This window comes from Crotalus tigris, unplaced genomic scaffold (assembly GCF_016545835.1).
Source record: "Crotalus tigris isolate CLP2741 ecotype Arizona unplaced genomic scaffold, ASM1654583v1 scf7180000018484.1034840, whole genome shotgun sequence".
Lineage (NCBI taxonomy): Eukaryota > Metazoa > Chordata > Lepidosauria > Squamata > Viperidae > Crotalus > Crotalus tigris.
Genome location: NW_024097032.1, coordinates 215,001 through 234,698, shown reverse-complemented (window position 1 = coordinate 234,698; position 19,698 = coordinate 215,001). Strand labels below are relative to the sequence as shown.

The 19,698-nt window shown below is 38.1% G+C and overlaps 1 protein-coding gene across 1 annotated transcript in view; it reads left to right on the top strand.

Moving 5' to 3' along the window:
• The first annotated feature begins 502 nt into the window (after nucleotides 1-502).
• TBCA (tubulin folding cofactor A) overlaps nucleotides 503-19,698 on the top strand; it is a 38,742-nt gene continuing 19,546 nt past the window's right edge. The window contains exon 1 of the mRNA XM_039352814.1: nucleotides 503-686. Within this exon, the coding sequence (XP_039208748.1) occupies nucleotides 634-686 (53 nt within the window). The 5' untranslated portion in view covers nucleotides 503-633. The remainder of the gene's footprint in view (nucleotides 687-19,698) is intronic.

Below are 19,698 nucleotides of genomic sequence, written 5' to 3'. Positions count from 1 at the left end.
CTATTTACAATTATCAGGATTTTCAAAAGTGAAAAAAACGGAACAAAGAGACAGCTTTTATAAACAAGACAATTCTAAATACACTGCTTGCAATTCTTCAGTTATTGCTATTGTCAAAATTAAATAATTCTATTTATGTATGTATGTATGTGCATTTAGGAGTCTGCTTATAACTTTAGGTTGATGTTTAATGAATTCCATCACTGAAGCATGACTCAGCAAATAACGGTTTAGTATGAAGACTTTTGTTTTCTCTAAGGCGATCTATTAATACTGTACTGGGGTGAGATTTAGGACCTACAACATCAAATTGCTCTTCGGCAACACAGTCGTTTCTTTTTCATTTGAGCAGAACGAGATTTACAGTAGAACAGCTCCAAGGGGAAGAAGTTTATTTTCCAAAGATGATCCATCATTTCCTGCCCTTGCCTTTAAAGTCTCCCCCCCCCTCTTCAGTGGTACAATCCACTGAAAGGCGGAGTTAATTGAATACGTTTATTTAGCGCATGCGTTATACCCTTTGAATGGTGTTGGGTTGTTGGTTGTGGCGTTTGTCTTCTCTTGTTACCTGTTTTGTGTTAGCATTTCGTTCCGTCGCTGCTGGCCGTTTTCGCTTACTGCCCCAATCTCTCCATGGCCGACCCTCGCATCAGACAGATCAAAATAAAAACAGGCGTAGTAAAACGGTGAGTATGTGACGAGTAGGGCCTTGTACGGGGGAGCGTGGCATGGGAAGGTGAGTTGCTGTTTCCAGAAGGAGAATGAAACTCGCAGGGCCGCGATTTAACTGTCTTCTATCGACGCATTGGCTGGAAGAGGAAGCATCAACTTGGTATACACTTCCATGCATGTATGTTATGTCGGTTTTTTTTACTCAAGAAGAACACTTTCCCTGCGTGCAACAGTCCTGTGAGAAAGGTTAAATTAAGAGATGTTGATTGGTCGGTGGCCGAATGTGAAATTGAACCTGCCGCTCCAATTTCTAGGTTCGCTAAGCAAATTTGGTTTTTTCCCCTTCCATCTTTTACCCCAAAGCTAGGACCTCTTTTCATTGGTAAATAGGCAGCTTCTACTTGGCAGCAAGAGAATATGCAGTTTTATGCCTGTTCATATACTGTTTTGTAGACACAGCTTTGTGATTACGGACACCTTAAATACATATTTTTTTTCCTGAGGCGAGAAGGTAAATGGAGCCTTTGCTAACCTATAACTGTCTGGATATACTGAACTATCATTTTCACCCACTGATTGTGCTATCTTTATATGGAGGAAATGTTACTCCAGTGTATCTTAGCTAGCTGATCCAGAATGTTTTTTCTACTTAATACCTGTATTAAGTGTATATTCCAGATTCTTTACCACAGTTACTAATGATGATTGGAGTACATCCACTAAAGTTGCTTGATTCACAAATGTCAGTTGTAATCTATCCACACTTTTTCTTGATTTTTGCTACAGCTAACTGGTATTCCATGATCATTTAAATGTGCATAACGGTCAAAACATATTTCCAGCTGTAAATGAACTGGCTTCAAGTTTATGTCCAAGACACATGTAATAATAGTTTTATTGCTTAGAGTAGCACATCTACATATGAAGTGTACTGTGTGGATATTGTGCATACACACATGTAATAGCATTCACTGTTTTGTAGATCTCATTCAGTCACAAAGACAACTTCTTTAGCTGGTAGAGTGGGAAATCATTTTAAAATAGCAAGCATTAGCTTTGCTGAGAACATGTGACATACAAATATGATAAAGTAATCTTTACGTATTTACTTCATACCCATTTTTGTGAAGAGTAAAAGATGTTGATTGAGCATTTGCTAATCTATATCCAGTTCTGTTTTCTTTCAGTTTAGGCTGTTTGACTTCTATCCAGAATCTTCTTATGGCTACTTGCAGATTACTTATGTAATTGTGTGTTCTGGATGGGGTAGGGATGGGTCGGACAGAAATGGGATTACAGTTAAGTAACACAGTATTGTCATGAATTCACAGGCTTTTATAATGCTCCAAATATAGTCTTAATATTACAGCAGGTTATGAAATGGCTTAATGATCAGTTAATGCATCAAAATTTGGTTTGCAGCAAAATGTTGCAGTTTTGTAGGCTTAACATGTCATGGGGAAGAAAATATTTTTGTAATGCCTTTCTTGAGAGATATGTACTATCAACTTTCTTATTTCAGCACCAACAAAAATATATTTAATCCCTAATAATATCTGATAGTACAGGGGCTCCCCTTAACAGTCCTTGATATAACTAGAAACTTTTCAAAATAAAAGTATAAGCATGAGATGCTGAAAAGCTAGATGTCTTGGCAAGTCTGAAGACAACCCACTGCTTGGGTGAGGCTGTTAGGTGGATGTGTGTACAAACACACAGGTTCTCTTTCCTTCCTTTTGTCCAGGAAGTTTTGTTCCCTTATTTTCCCTTTTGAGGGCAGCAGTTATTCTTCTTATCACAGCTTCATCCTGGAGTTCTTTCCTCATTGGTTCTTTCTGTTCGGGGGAAGGGAAATGTGCATGTGCAGTTGTGTATTTTTGTGTGTGAGAATGAGTGCCATATGCAGATGAGAATCAATTAGTTTTACAAATGACATATCTTATTTTACAGGCAATTAATTTTAATCAACACCTATTAACTCTTTTTTCTTCTGACCCCCGTTTTTGGAGCATGGGTTTCTGACTGATATATTTATGCAGGCAAAAATGACACATCTGGGGGAAATGTCTAGGACCTGTTTCAGCTGGAGTTGGCAGTGCTAGTTTGACAAGCTGGGCAGTGAATAAAACTTTTGAATTTACAATATTTTTTCTTTCTGTTCCTGTGGAAGTCGGTAGAGTATCTTAAATTTAGAACATCTTCCTTTCAGATAAAAACACTACTTCATTTGCTAAATACTAGCAAAACGGATAGTAAGTAACTTATCATTTTTTGTTATCAATGTAACACTCTTGCTCAGTGAATGTTCAAAATTACGATGGTGCTGAAAAAGGAGATCTATGACTGGTCCTCAAACTTGCAGTGGCCCCATGGTCATGCTTCAAACTCTTGGTAACGAGTGCACGCTTATGACAGGTACAGCATTCCACAGTCACATGATTCCCATTTATGACCTTCACAGCTGGCTTTTGAAAGTCAACGGTGAAGCCCTCAGGAAGTCACAAGTTACAATCATGTAATATCAGATTCAGTGAGCATGGCTGTTTCACTTAAATTCACTTAAATGAAATTGATATAACTCTGCAGTCATATGAAGTTTCCCCTTTCATCTTTGTGGCTTAGCAGTGAAGTTGTTATGGTCGGTAAGTGAGGACTTCCTGTATTTTAAATTGTTTGCTTATTTTATTAATGATTTGTACGTTTCAAAATCCATACATAGTTCGTATGTACATACCTTCTAGACCTCAAGAGTTTCTCATAGGTTTTCTGTGTGTCTGCACAGAATGAAACATTTGTCTTGACTGATGAATAAATGATATGGCTCTTCATGCACTTAAATATAATGGCAATCTGGAAAGGCCCTTACAACATAGGAATTTCTCTGCTTCACTGCTTCAATGTTGCTTTGCACACATGTGCATACACACATAAAACACACAAATGTTTTATTGTAAATTTCCCTGATCTTGTTTTCTTTAAATCAAACACACTCACAGATATTTCTTAATCTTCTCAGTTTACCATTATTTCAGTAAGAAGTTCCTTCTTGCCCTCCAAAAACAATCAAACTCATATCTGATAGCATCTTAAAATTGCATTGCTTGAATTGTTTTATTTCTGTTTCTTCGGTCTGTGGATCTTAACAGAATTTTGTAAAAATATATGTGGTCCTTTTCTGTCTGTAGGTAATGGCTGTGACCAGTTGCTGAGATGGGTCTTTCATTGAAGGAATTTTTATTTTCCCAGTTGTAGTCCCTAGATTTTATAACTGGGGAATAAAATTTCTATTCCACCATAACTTGTTGATCTATACCATTGGGATAATTGCATAGGAAATAGTTAAATCTTTGCTGGGCCAGAAGATTAGGTAAAGTGGTGTGACTTAAGGGTGCATGTAGTAGAAATGTGCTGTGTTTGCATAAGGTTTGAAGCATTTTTTTCCAAATCACTTTCAAAATATGCATTGCTAATAAGACTGTGTTGAAGAAACCCTTCCTTGGAGCTGGAGAGTAGTGCACCTCTAAACCAATTTTAAGTATTTGATTTCTGAAAAAGATAATAGTTTTGTAGGACCAATAGCTTTGCATCACATGCAAATAATGCTGATTATCTGCACATATTTCAGTGAATTTTCCACTAGTATATAATACTGCAACTGATTTGATTGGCTTGGTAAATGCTCTGTGCTGTGAATTAAATATGTGGAATGTTACTGTGTGTGTTCTTTTGGACCTATTGGTAGGTTTCAGTATCATTCAGTATGATATCCTTCCAAATGACTACTGCTGCTTCCTAGTTTGTATACAACTAACTTCCAATGACTTTGTCAAATTATGCTTAGAAGATGGTGAAGATCAATTTGAAACACAGGCTGTTCATCTATAGCAGTGGTTCTCAACCTTTCTAATGCCGCGATCTTTTAATACAGTTCCTCATGTTGTGGTGACCCCCAACCATAAAATTATTTTCGTTGCTACTTCATAACTGTAATTTTGCTACTGTTATGAATCGTAATGTAAATATCTGATATGCCGGATGTATTTTCATTTCTTTCCTCTCTCTTTCCTCTTTCTCTTCTCTTTCCTCTCTTTCTCTTTCCTCTCTTTCTCTTCTCTTTCTCTTTCCTCTTTCTCTTTCCTCTCTCTCTTCTCTTTCTTTCCTCTTTCTCTTTCCTCTCTCTTCTTTCTCTTTCTCTCTTTCCTCTCTTTTCTCTCTCTTCTCTTTCTTTCCTCTCTCTCTCTCTCTCTCTCCCCCTCTCTCCAGTTGAGGAGAGAGAGAGAGAGAGAACGAAAGGCAGATGGCACTGAATGTGCAGGGAGGGGGAGCAGGACGGGAAGCAGCAGGTCCGGTGGCGGCGGTAGCACAGCGGCGGCCGCTGCAGCATCGTCGGAGGTCCCGCCGCCCCCGGCCTGGCTGCCGCCCTGCCGCATCCTCAGCCGAATGGCGGGGAGGGGGAGCAGGACAGGAGGCAGTGGCTCTGGTGGCGGCCACTGCAGCATTGTCAAGGGTCCCCGCCGCCCCCTTAGCCAAATGGGCGGGGAGGGGGAGCAGGATGGGAGGCGGCGGCTCTGGCGGCGGCCACTGCAGCATCGTCGGGGTCCCATGCACCATGGACGGCTGCACTGGCAATAGGGAATGCCACTGCGGGGATGAGGCGAGTCCTGATCGCCGCCCTTGCAGCCCAAGGTCTCCTTCTCCTGCAGCACCGAGGGCGGCGGCGGCACTGGCGCCACCGATGGGGCCGAGGTGGAGAGCCCCGTGGCAGCCAGGCAACAGCAGGAGGGTGGTGAAGGGGCGCAGCTGCCCGTGCCTCTCCGGCCTCACTCAGCCAGAGAGATGTGGCCGCTGCCTCAGCCATGACTGCCGCTCTGCCCAACCTGGGGAGACATGTGACCGGCTCGGCTTCCCGGGGTGCGATGCCCCCGCTGGCCACTGCCCCAGCGGGTTGCCGACCCATGTCTTAGGCGACCCCTGTGAAAGGGTTGTTCGACCCCCAGGTTGAGAACCGCTGATCTATAGTGACCCAATATTCTTCGGTATCTACCTGAAAGTGCTGAGCGTAGTCGTATTGACAACACTTTGCTTTCTTCTGCAAAATAAGGAGCAGTACAGCAGTCAATTTGTTAAATAAGTTTGATAATTGTCTGGAAAGGTTAAATCTAGTAATCTAAAGATGTTGTTTGTCAGCATTCATATTCTGATTGTGGTATCTATTAAAGAGTAGTTTTATCAGCTGGGGTGTTTTTTAACTCCCAACTGTTCCTGAATTTGCTCTCTATAATGCTACTTTTGAAGAGGTTGCATTTGGTACAAAATATAACAACTAGACTATAGCTTGTGTGAGAATACAGGAATCACGATGATTGTATTGAAATACTTGCATTAGTGACCTATTGCTTATCAGGTGCAATTTAAGTTACCGTAATATTGATTTTTAATCAATCAGTTTATAGTCTAACTGGCTGTTAAATCTTCTGGAAAGGTTATTTTGAAATGACTGCTATCAAAGGTCCATATTTCTGGCTCATAGCAGAGGACTTTATGTATAGGAATGCACTCTGTCCCCCACTTTCTCAACATTTAGAAAATCTAAAGATACACCTCTTTTGACAAGTTTCTAATTGTTAATTAACAAAAAATTGTGTTAATTTTATCTTTAACTTTTTCTGCTTTGTTTTTATCTTGTTAATTTTTGTTAATTACCAGAGGAGAAAGGTGAGACATAAAATAAATTCCTTGTAGTCATCTATTGGATCAACTTTGTCCCATGAATGATGATGAGTTGCACAGCATATGGCTGAATATATTACTCTCATATTTCTTACATTAAGGAACTGACCACAACCAACCATACTTGTGCGTTTTCACTGGAAATACAGGAATTTTGGATCGTACACAGTAATGCAATGCTGAACACAGTATACAGAGTCTCTATTTACCTACAAAAGTGTTATTGGCTATAGTTTATAAGTATTACCTATAACCACCTCATGCACACTTCTACTTAAAAACAAGTCTTCAAGACTTGATGGTGGTATGAACAAATGAAAATATTATTTCTACGTATCATTTCTATCAGTTATATTGTACACATAAATATATTTCTTTAAAATATCCGTTTGGCCTTTATTTTGTCTTTGCAACTTTAAGTAATACTAGTGGAGAAATACTACTGTGCCTTTTGTCTCACCAGGCATTATTTTGATTGGATCTAATAATTCTGTAGGTTCTAATCTTCATGGATATATTTTTCATGGACAGACAAAGGAAATTGCTTATTTTTGCTACATATTGAAAATCAGAGTTATTTAGTTTTGGAAATCTGAGCTCTCCTTCCACAGCAGCTCAGTGCATGCAGAATTCAGTTTTGGGGAATTATGGGGGGTTTTTTGGGTGGGCAAACTAGTTAATCTGTCTGTACTGTATCAAGCTTAACCATCACTCCATTAATAGAAATGAACTAAACATTTTATTACTCTTCTTGGACCCTTGTATTTTTATTGCGCAGTGATTAATTATCTTGGAGCCCTAGTGGCACAGTGGTTAAAGTGCAGTATTGCAGGCAAACTCTGCCCAGAGCCTGTAGTTTGATCCTGATGGGCCTCAAGGTTGATTCAATCTTCCATTCTTCCAAGGTCAGTAAAATGAGGACCCAGATTGTTGGGGGCAATATGCAAATAATGCTTTGTAAACTGCCCAGAAAGTGCTGTAAAGTGCTATGGGGCAACATATAAGCCTAAATGCTATTGCTATTCCTATTATATACTTAATAGCTGGATTTTGTTAAATGATATAGAATCTATATCACTGTAGCTTCAATGAGTGTAATATTTTTGCTTTAATAGATGTTTAATAGATGTTTTTAAATGTCTTGATTTGTCTGTTAAACTGCTCGCTTTTTTTTAGCTATTTCAATATCACAGGCTTTAAGAGCTGCTAAATGAATGTAGTATGTTAGGGACATGTGAAAGTAGTACTGACATTTGCCCATAGTTTCTCTTTGATTAAATGAAACTGACACCAGTAGATTAGAATGAGACTAAGACAATTCACATTGCAATTGTGTTAGTTTAACTTTAACAATCTTTTAACACTCTTCTTTAAATGTAGCTGACATACCATAATTACAAATCTACAAGCCTTGATTATAGAATTTTGCATCATGAACCTATGGGAGAAGTGTATTGATTTTTTTTTGGGTAAGTCAGACTTTTTAAAAACCATTCCAAAAGTGGAATCTTCAAGTTTTTTCTTGTGCCTGTTGCTTTAGTATATTCTTGCTGTGCTATAAAGCAATCACAATGCCAAATGTTAAATAACCTGTTACCAGGGTTTTTTAAGAAACCAAAAACATTTTTGTCCCTGATATAATTACATCATAGTGCACCCTTTATTTAATAGACAAATGGACTGAAGGGGGATAGCCCAATCACAGCAAGTAAGAAAAGCCAGTGGATATGGCAGGGCTGGTGCATATTGCCTCTCTCTCAAAAGTATCTCCCTTCTTCCTCTTCATAAGCAGCACTTAGTGGTACAGTCTGCCAGTTGCCCCTCCACTGATTTCAGAGCCTTTGTTCCCTTCCTCCTCTGTCTTCCTTCAGTCATAGTATTGTTCAAGCAAGGCATATATATCCCTGTTCAGCAGATTTTGTCCATTAAACATAGCCTACTAATTGAGGTAAATCAGTGGTTTAATCTAACTAAAATGTAATACTATTGCTGGTGAAAATAACTGCGTTTGGATCTCTCTTTTAACCTCAGTGTTAAAATAGACAGGATTATGTGGTTGTATTTTAGATTATTTGGCTATGCTAGGTGGAGCTATTGGGTCCTGAAGTTGACATATCTGAAGGGCACCAGATCCTAGTCATAAAATTCCATTCTTGTGGTTGGTGATAGATTCAGTTGGCATATTTAAAACAGCAGAATTAAAATGTAAGTATTTCAGAATCAGGATTTTAGATATATGATGAGAAACAATAAATAAATAAACATGTTATAAATTAAATGAACATTCTATTTCTGCAAAATTTCAAGAGTGCAAAAAGTCATTAATTCTTGGTTTGAATGTGACACTTATTTTATTTTAGTCTTTGTTTTCCCTATAATGCTGTTTGGTCATCTTGGAAGATGTCATACATGGATTCTGAGGGGCAAGATTATTTGACATAATGCTGAATTTCATTGCCTTCTCTAATGCAGAAATATATATTGGTGTAGAAACTTGAACAAAGAACAAATAATTTGGTTTGGAGAGGATGTCTAATGTAATCATTTATTTCTGATAGGCTCAACCCCTTCTGAAAACATTCATCAGAAACTGCTTGACATAAAGTCATTTTTACAGATCACCAGGGCAGAATGGTAGGCCACCTCTTGGTTAGCTCTGCTCAGACTTCCACTCACAGGGTGCCAAATTACTGTATGATACAGTTTGTGAATATCAGTTTACTTTGTTACAATATCTGTATTTTTGGAACCTTAGAAGGTGGTATTTCCTTAAAAAAATATGCCTGCCTGTGCACATACTGTACATCCATACATTCAAAATAGATTTTGTGTGGTTTATAGGCCTTTCCAATCTGACAGGACACTGCATACAAACATGACACATAATCATGTATGTTGCTGCCTTAACTTCAGAAAGTGTAGGATAAAAAGATATTGATCAGTTTTATGTTAATTTTTTTAAATTTGTAATTGTTTTATGCCCTAGTAAATATTAATCATTTAAATTTTTAATTCTTAAAAATTCCAAATAATATGATCAAGTTGACACTTGAACAAGTATTTTTGGGATTAAAATTTCATGTACCTCATTCAGATTACAAATTGATGATCTATTAACCTTTTTAATCAATTGCTATCGAGTTTCTAATGCAATTCTTTTCTCCTCAGAGAATTTTAACTTTTTACCTAATTAGGTGGCTTGCTTCACCAGCAATTTTTAAGCAAGAAACCTTTTTGTTTGCTAAACTGACAATTTTAGGAAGAATACTGTATTTTCCTACAGTATTTAGGTTTATCTGTTTTTTGCTCATGATAGATTTTAAAGAAGAGAAAATAATATACATAGAGTACACTATTTAGGGTACGTTTACCCTGAAAAATTACCTATAGTAATTTTCATGTTACAAATTTCTGGTATTAAATATGCAGTCCTGTATTAATTTAGCTGAAAATGAGTTCCAGAGAATGGCATTTATTTCTGAGAGCATGCTTATGACTATGGTATGATTGCTGTGCAGTTTAATGTAACTATTTATTATATACTCTAAATTCTATTAACAAATTTATATAAAAATAAGAAGTGAAAAACTTTCATTTTAAAAAAGAATAATTTGTTATTGCACAATAGTGGTCTAGGCCCATTGTAGTCAAATGCCAGAAGAAACTGCAAATTAACAGTTTGATGCTTTTAGCTATGTGATTTATTTTTTTTTTAAAAATGAGAAACAAGGATAGCTTTCTTCAGAAGCTAGTGAATTTTAAAATATGATTTAACAAAAGCAAACACAAATTTGCTAGGATTAGGAATTTTTAGTTTCTTAGCTGTCCAGTTTCGTTATATGATCCATCCAGGAAGTCCTGTGTGCACAAGGACTTCCCTGTTGCCAGCTGTGAGAATGAGCTGCTTACAAAGCTCCATCTGCCATAGTTGGCAGTAGGATCTTGTTGTGCAGATGAAGTTCTGGATCATAGCCTTTGACTTTGAAATGGTTGACTAGTTTACAACTGTTGAAGCTTAGTTATTAGAAAGCCTTAATCAAAATACTGAAATATTTTGACAGCCAGATTTTTTTGTATTGTTTTATAGCTATATTAACTCTTTAAAATAGTTAAGTGAAAATAAAATTCCAAATGTACTTTTTTGTAAACATAATTAGAATTGTCTAGTGAACATTTTATATCACTTTTGTATATTTATAGTTAAAAATTAGCTGAAGGATAAGGTAAGAAATAATTGACCTAGCATTTAATATTATTGTCATTTTTGAGGAACACAGTGAGCTGCAACCTCTGAACTTCTCCTTACTCCAATATTAATTTCAGCCATAGTTTTAGATGAAATTTCCAAAAAGTTTTATTATTCTAATGGAACCTTTTGGGAAAAAAATAAACAAGAGAGGTACTGCTCAAAGGAATTGTGGTCTGAAGCACTTCTTGAGAATCATTTTTGAAACATGCACAGTCCTAAAATAATACCTGCTTAAAAATCCTGTACACTCATAAATAAAGTTATTTAAAGATTAACTCCCATCAGAATTATATTTGTAATCAGATCTCTTAAAATTTAAAAAAGCAATAATGCATTTATTTTTCTTAGACCCCTAAAATTTAATTTAAAAAAAAAAATTGCCTACTAACCAAAATGTCTGTATGCTGATTTTATTATATGTCAATGTCTTTTTAGTTTAAACGCTCCTTTACATACTGTGATGTATATAAAATTGTGATGTATATTGCCATGTGTTCAGTTTTGTATCAGCCTACATAGTCTGTGATTAGCACATGGTATATATATATTTTGTTTAGTTCTGTGATTTGTAGTGATATTTTTGATCTTTGTATGAAAATATATTTTAGAGACAATTCTATTACTTTGGCATGGAGCATAAAATTAGGATTCAACCATCCAGATACAGAAATGTTGACTTGATATCAGTTTTGGGGAACAGAATAGTTTTCTCTATATGATGATATTCTGTTGTAAAATTGTTTTTACTGTTTTTTTTCTTGTCATTAAAGGTTTTATATTTATATTATCTTAAAAATGGTCTTCAGAGTCATTGCTTCAGTGACAGGATTTGAAATTAATAATTAATCCAATGCACATAAATGAGCTTTTTTAAAAAAAAAACATAACCCCCAGAATTCTTCTGAAAACAAAATGTTGATATTGGTATTACTGACAATTTTAATATATATCCCCAATGCTTATAAGCAAATACACTCCCAGAAGGAGAGAAGCTAGACAATTACTTAGCTTTAAAAATAGGGGAAACTTAATCAGTTGATTTCTCAGTGTAGTTTTTATTTAGTTATATTTATGCATTCATTCTCTTAGTAAATCCCCATATGCTCAGGCTGAATGACTAGCCTGAAAAGTAAATTCCATAACATTTTTCACTGTGTTAAATCAATTTAGCTGGAGTAAGTAAATTTACAGTGCTTGGGCAACATTCCCATCAGTTTTTCTTGAGGCATTTTCTTGTAATAATAATATAAATGTGTAATGTTTTTTTGGGGGGAGAGAGAGCAGTGTAAAGGAGCAGTTACATTTATTTTTAAGTAAGTTAACCGTGGAATTTTATTAGAGAGTGATATAAATGTCTATACTAGATAATGTAAAAAGAACTGTTGATACTTAGTTGGATCACTCCTGTTTCACTGTGTAGTAGATTAAATGCTAGGTTTACAGGTTATATTTGGACTGTAGCAAACTTTGGACTTTGGTTAATGGACAGAATTTGCTGAATCTAAGTTTTGTCTGAATTATTATTCTGTTGGGATTTCCAGAATAATGCTTTATATCAGTGGTTCTCAACCTTTTTAATGCCACGACCCCAACTGGTCGTAAATCGAGGACTACTCAACCGGTCGTAAGTCGAGGACTACTCAACTAGTGCAGCACCGTTTGCAGAATGGGACTTTTGGCGGGCTCAGCAGGGTAGAGACAGCCTGGACAATTCCTACTGGCTTTTGAAAGCCAATAGAATTAGACTCTATTCAAGAGAGTCTATTCTATTGGCTTTCAAAAGCCAATAGGATAAAAGGGAGTAGCACAGCTAAGGAAAAGGGGGAAAAAATGGCGGACTGCGTTGTTTGGTGACCCCTGTGAAATGGTCGTTCAACCCCAAATGGGGTTCCGACCCACAGGTTGAGAACCACTGCTTTATATAATATAAAGAAGTGTATTTGGAAAATACTGAGTCAGAAACAGCAGACAAATAAGGCTTAATAGTTTAGGGATTGTGAGTCTAAAGATTGTATTTGCACCATATTTATCAAAAATATTTTTCTATTAATTGTTTTTTCTAGAGTTCATGCTTCTCTTTCTAGAAGTACTTGCTCTGATACACTTCTATCATATTCTTGACTACTCTTCCATTTCACAGAGGAAAAAAAATCACTCCCTGGTTTTGCAATTTTTTGTTTTATTACTTGGAATCTCTTAATCCTCCTTCCACTCACAACAATTATCTCTATGATGTGTGACACGTTTTCGTCTTTCAATAGCAGAAAACAGTAGCTGCTCTTGTGTGTCTCAGATGTGGTTCAGGGGTCAGTGTGAGAAGAACATTGCTGTAAATTGATGGATAGAGTGATGGATAGGTGTCCCTTTATTAAATAAGTGTATCTTTTGGGCTTAAAATCACCCATTACCCATATACTAGACAAGCAAGTCTGGTCCCCTTACTCTTTAGCAAAGTATGATACATATTTATTCAAAAGTTTTCTTGTCATATTCAGTGGAACTCTCTCAGCATCAAATTGGCATGCATAGTTTTTGTAGCCAAGTACCTATTTTCCTCCTGTAGCTTTAATGGATCGCTTTTGAAATCTGTTGTGATTGGTCTACACTAAAAGAGCTACCCTAGTCTTATCCTCCAACACCAGATGGAAAATCTTATTCTTCTTATTGTAAGCATTTCCATCATTAAAATGGCTAACACTTGATGACTATGGTGAAGGGGCCTGAACATTTTTTGCCTAACAGGTGTTCTGACTTTCTCTTCTGAGATTGGGTCCCAGTTTATGTAATTTATATGCACCATCTATGGTATTGTTAAATGGCAGTAAAATTGCAGTAGCAGCAATTTCAACTTCAGAGAGGGATTACTTTACTGAAATGAAAAATTGGAACAAAACCCATTTTTCTGACCATACCGTTGAATCATTGTCCATATTTTTAAATTGCATGTCAGTGGATTTTTGAATACAACTATTTTTAGTATATTAACAAATATATTTGTAAGAGTGTTTGAGAGAACAGCACAAATTTGAAGTAAAATAGTTCTTTTCAGTCTACAGAACTGGATTTTAAAAATGTAGGCTTAAGCACATTGCTAAACAGTTCTGTTTCCAAGGAATTTTTTTTAAAGGAACTATTATTATTTTTGTATATGGAAATATATTTAACAGAAAAGCTATAAATTAAGAGAAAGGGAAAGAACAATTTATCAGAACATTTAAAAGATAAACTGCAACTTGACACAAATAATAAACAATAGCACGTTGACACAAGAGAAAGAAAACCCTGGACTAAATGAAAGTTGCCATAAAACCTTTGTTTAAATGGACATTTTTTTGTTAAATGGACACTAGTAATTAAGACATTAATCCTATGAAGATTTTACTGCAAATGATGCCATTTCTAATATGTAATTCAAAACATAATAAATTGATGTAAAATCACAAATCCACATTTAATGGATGGCACCTCTCTCCCAAAAGTCTATTAAATTGAGATTTTGGTGTCTACAACATTGCTACAGAGTTTTGAATTTCGAAAAGTTTGTTAGGCAAGTTTGTTAAAAAAAAAATGGGGGGGGGGGGAAATGTGGCTCATGTTATACCCGTGCTATTTAAGATGACTTGAAAGAAAATAATTAAGTGGATCTTTGGTAACTCTTCATATAGCTGAAAAGATGTTTATTTATATCCTGCCATTATTTTTTAATAAATAACTCAAGGCAGCACACACAAAAATATTCTTTCCTCCTATTTTCCCCACAACAATACCCTGTAAGATGAGCTGGGCTGAGATTGACTGGGCCAAAGTCACCAAGCCAGCTTTCATGCCTAAGGTGGAATTTGAACTCAGTCTCCCTGGATACTTTAACCACTGGACCAAACTGATTCTTGTATGTTTCATAGAAAGAAGATCAAAATTTTATCTTTTATTTCAGAGTTCAAGTTACAATAAAGTAACTTATGATTGTTTAAGAAAACTTTCAAACAATGAGAGGAATTTGTCCAATTATCTAGCAGGATGATGGGCTGGTTTTAATATATTCAATCAGAGACTAGATAGCCATATATTTGGAGTGTCTTAATTTGAATTTCTGTACTGAGTAAGGAGTTGGGCTTAGTGGCCTAAATTGTTACTTCAGTTGTGGATTTTATAATAATAATAATAGTAGTAAAGTTGGAAGGGACCTTGGAGGTCATCTAGTCCAACCCCCTGCTCAGGCAGGAAACCCTATACCATTTCGGACAAATGGCTGTCCAGTCTCTTCTTAAAAACTTCCAGTGTTGGAGCATTCACTGCTTCTGGAGGCAGGTTGTTCCACTGGTTCATTGTTCTAACTGTCAGGAAGGTTCTCCTTAGTTCTAGGTTGCTTCTCTCCTTAATTAGTTTCCACCCGTTGCTTCTTGTCCTGCCTTCAGGTGCTTTGGAAAATAGCTTAATTCCCTCTTCTTTATGGCAGCCCCTGAGATATTGGAATACTGCTATCATGTCCCCCATTGTCCTTCTCTTCGTTAAACTAGACATACCCAATTCTAGCAACCGTTCCTTATATGTTTTAGCCTCCAGTCCCCTAATCATCTCTGTTGCTCTTCTCTGTACTCTTTCTAGAGTCTCAACATCTTTTTTACATCGTGGTGACCAAAACTGGATGCAGTATTCCAAGTATGGCATTACCACACCTATCCTCTAAGGTATTGACTTGTCCACAGCTTACCCTGTTACAATGAAACACAGGACACAACCTGATGGACGCACGGACATTAGACTTTGTAGCAGCACTGGAGCCTGCCATATATCGCATTGAGGTAGGAGATGAAGTCAAGAACTCCATTAGGCAATGGGTCACGGGACTACTGATGAACCATAAGCGCTGCCAGATACTGTCCAAAGAGGAAAGGGAAGCCTCGGAACAGCTTAGAAAGGATAGCTCCATTGTCATATTACTGGCAGATAAGGGGAGGGTGACGGTAGTCATAGACAGGGCACACTACACGGACAAAGCGTTAACACTACTTAGAGATGAGGCAGCATATAAAGTCATCAGTAAGGATCCCATGACTGCACTTAAAAATCACATTAACAAGTTACTTAACAACTTCAAACGTGGCAAGAAGATAGTTAATGACACCTTGAGGAGGATACGCCCGGGTGACTCAGCGATGGCTTCCTCCATAAGGAAGGCGTTCCCCTCCGCCCTATCGTCTCATTCAGAGGCACTCCAGCCTCGGAGCTGGCCAGATGGCTGAGCAACCGGATCAGCCATCTTGCAAGTAACAATGCAACTACCATAAAGTTGACAGAAGAGTTCCTCGAAAGAATTAGACCCCTGAGAGTGGAGGATGATGAGATGATGGTGTCCTTTGATGTCACCTCACTCTTCACCTCCATCCCACAAGACCTGGCAGTCACAGTTTTAAGAGACCACCTGAATGAAGAGGGCAAAGAACAACACCAGGACTCTTTGCAAACCGAGGATTTAGTGAAATTGATAGAGGCGTGTTTAAAAACGTACTTCACCTTTCAAGGGACCACATATGAACAAGTTAAAGGGACACCAATAGGATCCTCTATCTCAAGCATAATAGCAGAAGCCGTCCTCCAATGGTTGGAGCTTACAGCGATGACCAAATACTGACCTAAGTTCTGGGTCCGTTATGTGGATGACACGTTCATTATTATCAAAAGATGCCAAAAAACAAGCTTTATGGACACACTGAACTCAGTATACCCAGACAACAAGTTTACAGCGGAGGCCTTCTTGGATGTGCTAATCAGCCGTCAGCCAGATGGAACCCTACATACAAGGGTATACCGAAAACCAACACACACTAATAGAATCCTCCATTACAAGAGTAACCATCCGGTGGCCCATAAAGCAAGCTGCTTCAGAACATTGTTTAAATGGATAGACTCTCACTGTAGCACAACCAAAGCAAAAGCAGAGGAAAGGACCCATCTCTTCCGCGTCTGCAAACACAACGGCTATCTAGTAAGTTTCATCAAACGTCTCAGTGCACCACCCAAACCCCAGGAGAATTCACAGACCAGCAGGACATCACCACAGGCAATACGCATCCCCCTCCCATACATCAACAACGTGTCTGAAACAACAGCTAGGCTACTAGTCCCCCATAACATAAAGGTAGCCCATAAACCGGACCAGACACTGCACTCCAGGATCATGCACCCTAAAGATCCACTCCCCAACACAGAAAAATCGGTGGTGTACAGGATTAATTGCAAAGACTGCCCCTGCAATTATGTTGGGGAGACCTCCAAAAGATTGAAGACCCGGGTGCATGAGCACAAGCTGGCTGTTAAAAGGTGTGAACAGCACTCACAGGTATAGACACATATGGCTGACTTTGGCCACCAGTTCGACCTCACTGATGTACGTACCCTATCCAGCGACACTACTAAAGGAGGCCGCCTACTTAAAGAGAATTGGCTCCGATAAAAACTTGATAAACCGGCACATAGAACTCTGCCTGGCACATCAGGCCTTGAGAACGTGGGATAAACAATATCAGGAATCCCAACGAAGACACTCTATTTGCGTGCTACAAGATCAGAGAGATAGGATAACGGGGAGTGGAAGCAACATCACAATCCATGGACAATCAGACAGTGGTTGTCAGTGAACGACCAATAGAAGCTTTTCCCCTGGGGGTATGTACACACTCAAAAAGAACACAAGAGCTGTTAAACGGGGGAACGGAATCCAACACAGCAGGAGGTCCCCCGGATTCCTCAGGACACTAGGGAGTACAATAACACCCCCAATGAAAGAGCGAAGGTAGAAATACACCAGCCAAAAACCCCTACGTCAGATATCCAAGTATGCTCCACGAATGACATCAAAAAGACCTGCACATGCGCAGAAACAACAAAGCTCAGAAACAGCAGAGCGGAGCCAATCGGACAACGTGTTGACAGCCCCATGGTAAAAACACGATTGCAACCAAGGGGAGAGGATAACCCGGAATGCCGCATACAACGCAAGGATCGCAACAACATACATACAACAAACGCCAAAAAAAGGGGGAGGAACGAACGGTCACTCCAGCAACCAACCCTGCGGGCAATCACAGAGACACGAGAAGGACGTCTAAAAAATGGGGAGAAGAAAGAACAACAAGCCCAGGACCCAATAAGGTGGAGATGAGTGATAGGAACGGGGGAGGGGGGGCAGGATCAAATACACAAAATGAAATGAATACCAAAGAGGAAGAAGAGGGGGTAGGGACCATAAGAGGTGATATAGGCGCAGAATATGGCTATGGAGACATGAGAAGGACGACGGAAGGAAAAGATGAGGAAAGAACATCAAGCCCACAACCCAACAGGGCAAGAGGGACCGACTGGATACATACAGAGAATACAAATGGCCAAAAAAGGGGGGAAAGGAATATGCGGGCTTTAGGAGCCAGCGGCGGGGGGATAGATAATAGCATACACATAAAGGGGGAGAGTGGAGGAAGGGAAGTAAATAACGTAGCAGCAGCCTCAAATAACATCAAGAAAACAGCCAATACACAGTTTAATCAATTAGGACCATTGAGTGGACTGGTGACGTCCAGGAGCCGTGTGCAAAAACTGGCCAACACTATAAAGGAGACTCCCATCGACTTGTTTTAAGCCCTGATGATGTCGGTAGTTGACCGACGAAAGCTTGGCATTAGATCAAACGTATATATAATGTATTGCAATAATCCAGCCATGGCATAATAAAGACATAACTGTTGCCCATTCTGTTTCAAGAATGGCCAGAACTAGTATATCAAATAAAAATGAACTCTGTAAGCTATAACTCCCACTTGTTGGTTGGGGTTGGTTGTTATCCATTAGCAGTCCTAGTAGATTACAGTGTTTATAAGTTAAAGAAATAAATTCTCCAGCAGTAAGTAAGGGGAATTAACCAGGTGATAAGGTCAAGGGGTAATGTCAAACAGCAGATGGATGGTACAGCAGAAATATCCCCCAGGTGGTCCCTTAAACCCAGTTTCACAAGTCCTCATATTTGGAAACCTGGGGAATAGTGTATTGGATGTCATCCTGGATTTTGGGTGCTATAATAACCAAGATTCCAAGGATGGAGAGTTAAGTTCTCCCAGAGGATGCACCTTGCCTAGACTGTTACTTCTAATGAGGTATCTGAAAAACTACTCTCCCCAAGTAGGTTCACTAGAACATGCCATATATCTTCTCTTCTTCAGGATTAAGTCATAGGTAAGGATGGATTAGTATAAACAAACCTGATGTTTACTATGGTGACAGCTACATTTATTTCAGACTGCTAAACATTTTAAAATAAGAGTTGGCAACCTTATTCAAATCACAAAGATATGGAATATAAAGTCCTCTGAACTCAAATAGATTAAAATGTAAGTGCTTACAAAGTAACAAAACAGTTTTTCCTAATGCATAATTTTAGGTGCGAAGGAAGATAGATGGTAGGCAAGGTTTATGCCATTACTTTCCAGAAGCATTAGTGGAGATTCAGTTGCTGCTGCTATATCATTCAGGCAACATTTGAAATTGTAAGTTGGAAAATTATTTGTAACCTGCAGATGTTTTCCTTCCTTAATCTTGCACAGTTTACCTTTCAGTTAGTTTGTTCAAATATTTTGGACCTGTCTTTTTATCCACTTACCAAGCATTCGCAATAATCTTTAAAAAAGAAAGAAATATTAGGCACATAACTGAAATGAAGATTCAGAATAGCAAAGGAAACAGTAATGGATTTCAAAGTGAAGTGAGGAGAAAAATAAGAAACTGAAAAGCAGTGGGAATAAGCACAGAATTACCTTTGGCATTGGAACTCAACAGAGAAGTCCCATAAAAATTGTCCAGAGGTATAGTTCTGTGAAAAAAAATCTTTGCCCTTTTGGAGTTTCTGAATTTTTTGCATAACTTGTCACTAAACATCAGAGATGTTGCTGCTGTATACAAATAACACCAAGGTATGTTACCAAAAAAATCCACATGCAGTGTGCTAATCTGAAAAAGTAATTGCCCTTTAGGTTCAGTAATTGGTTGCACTACTTTTA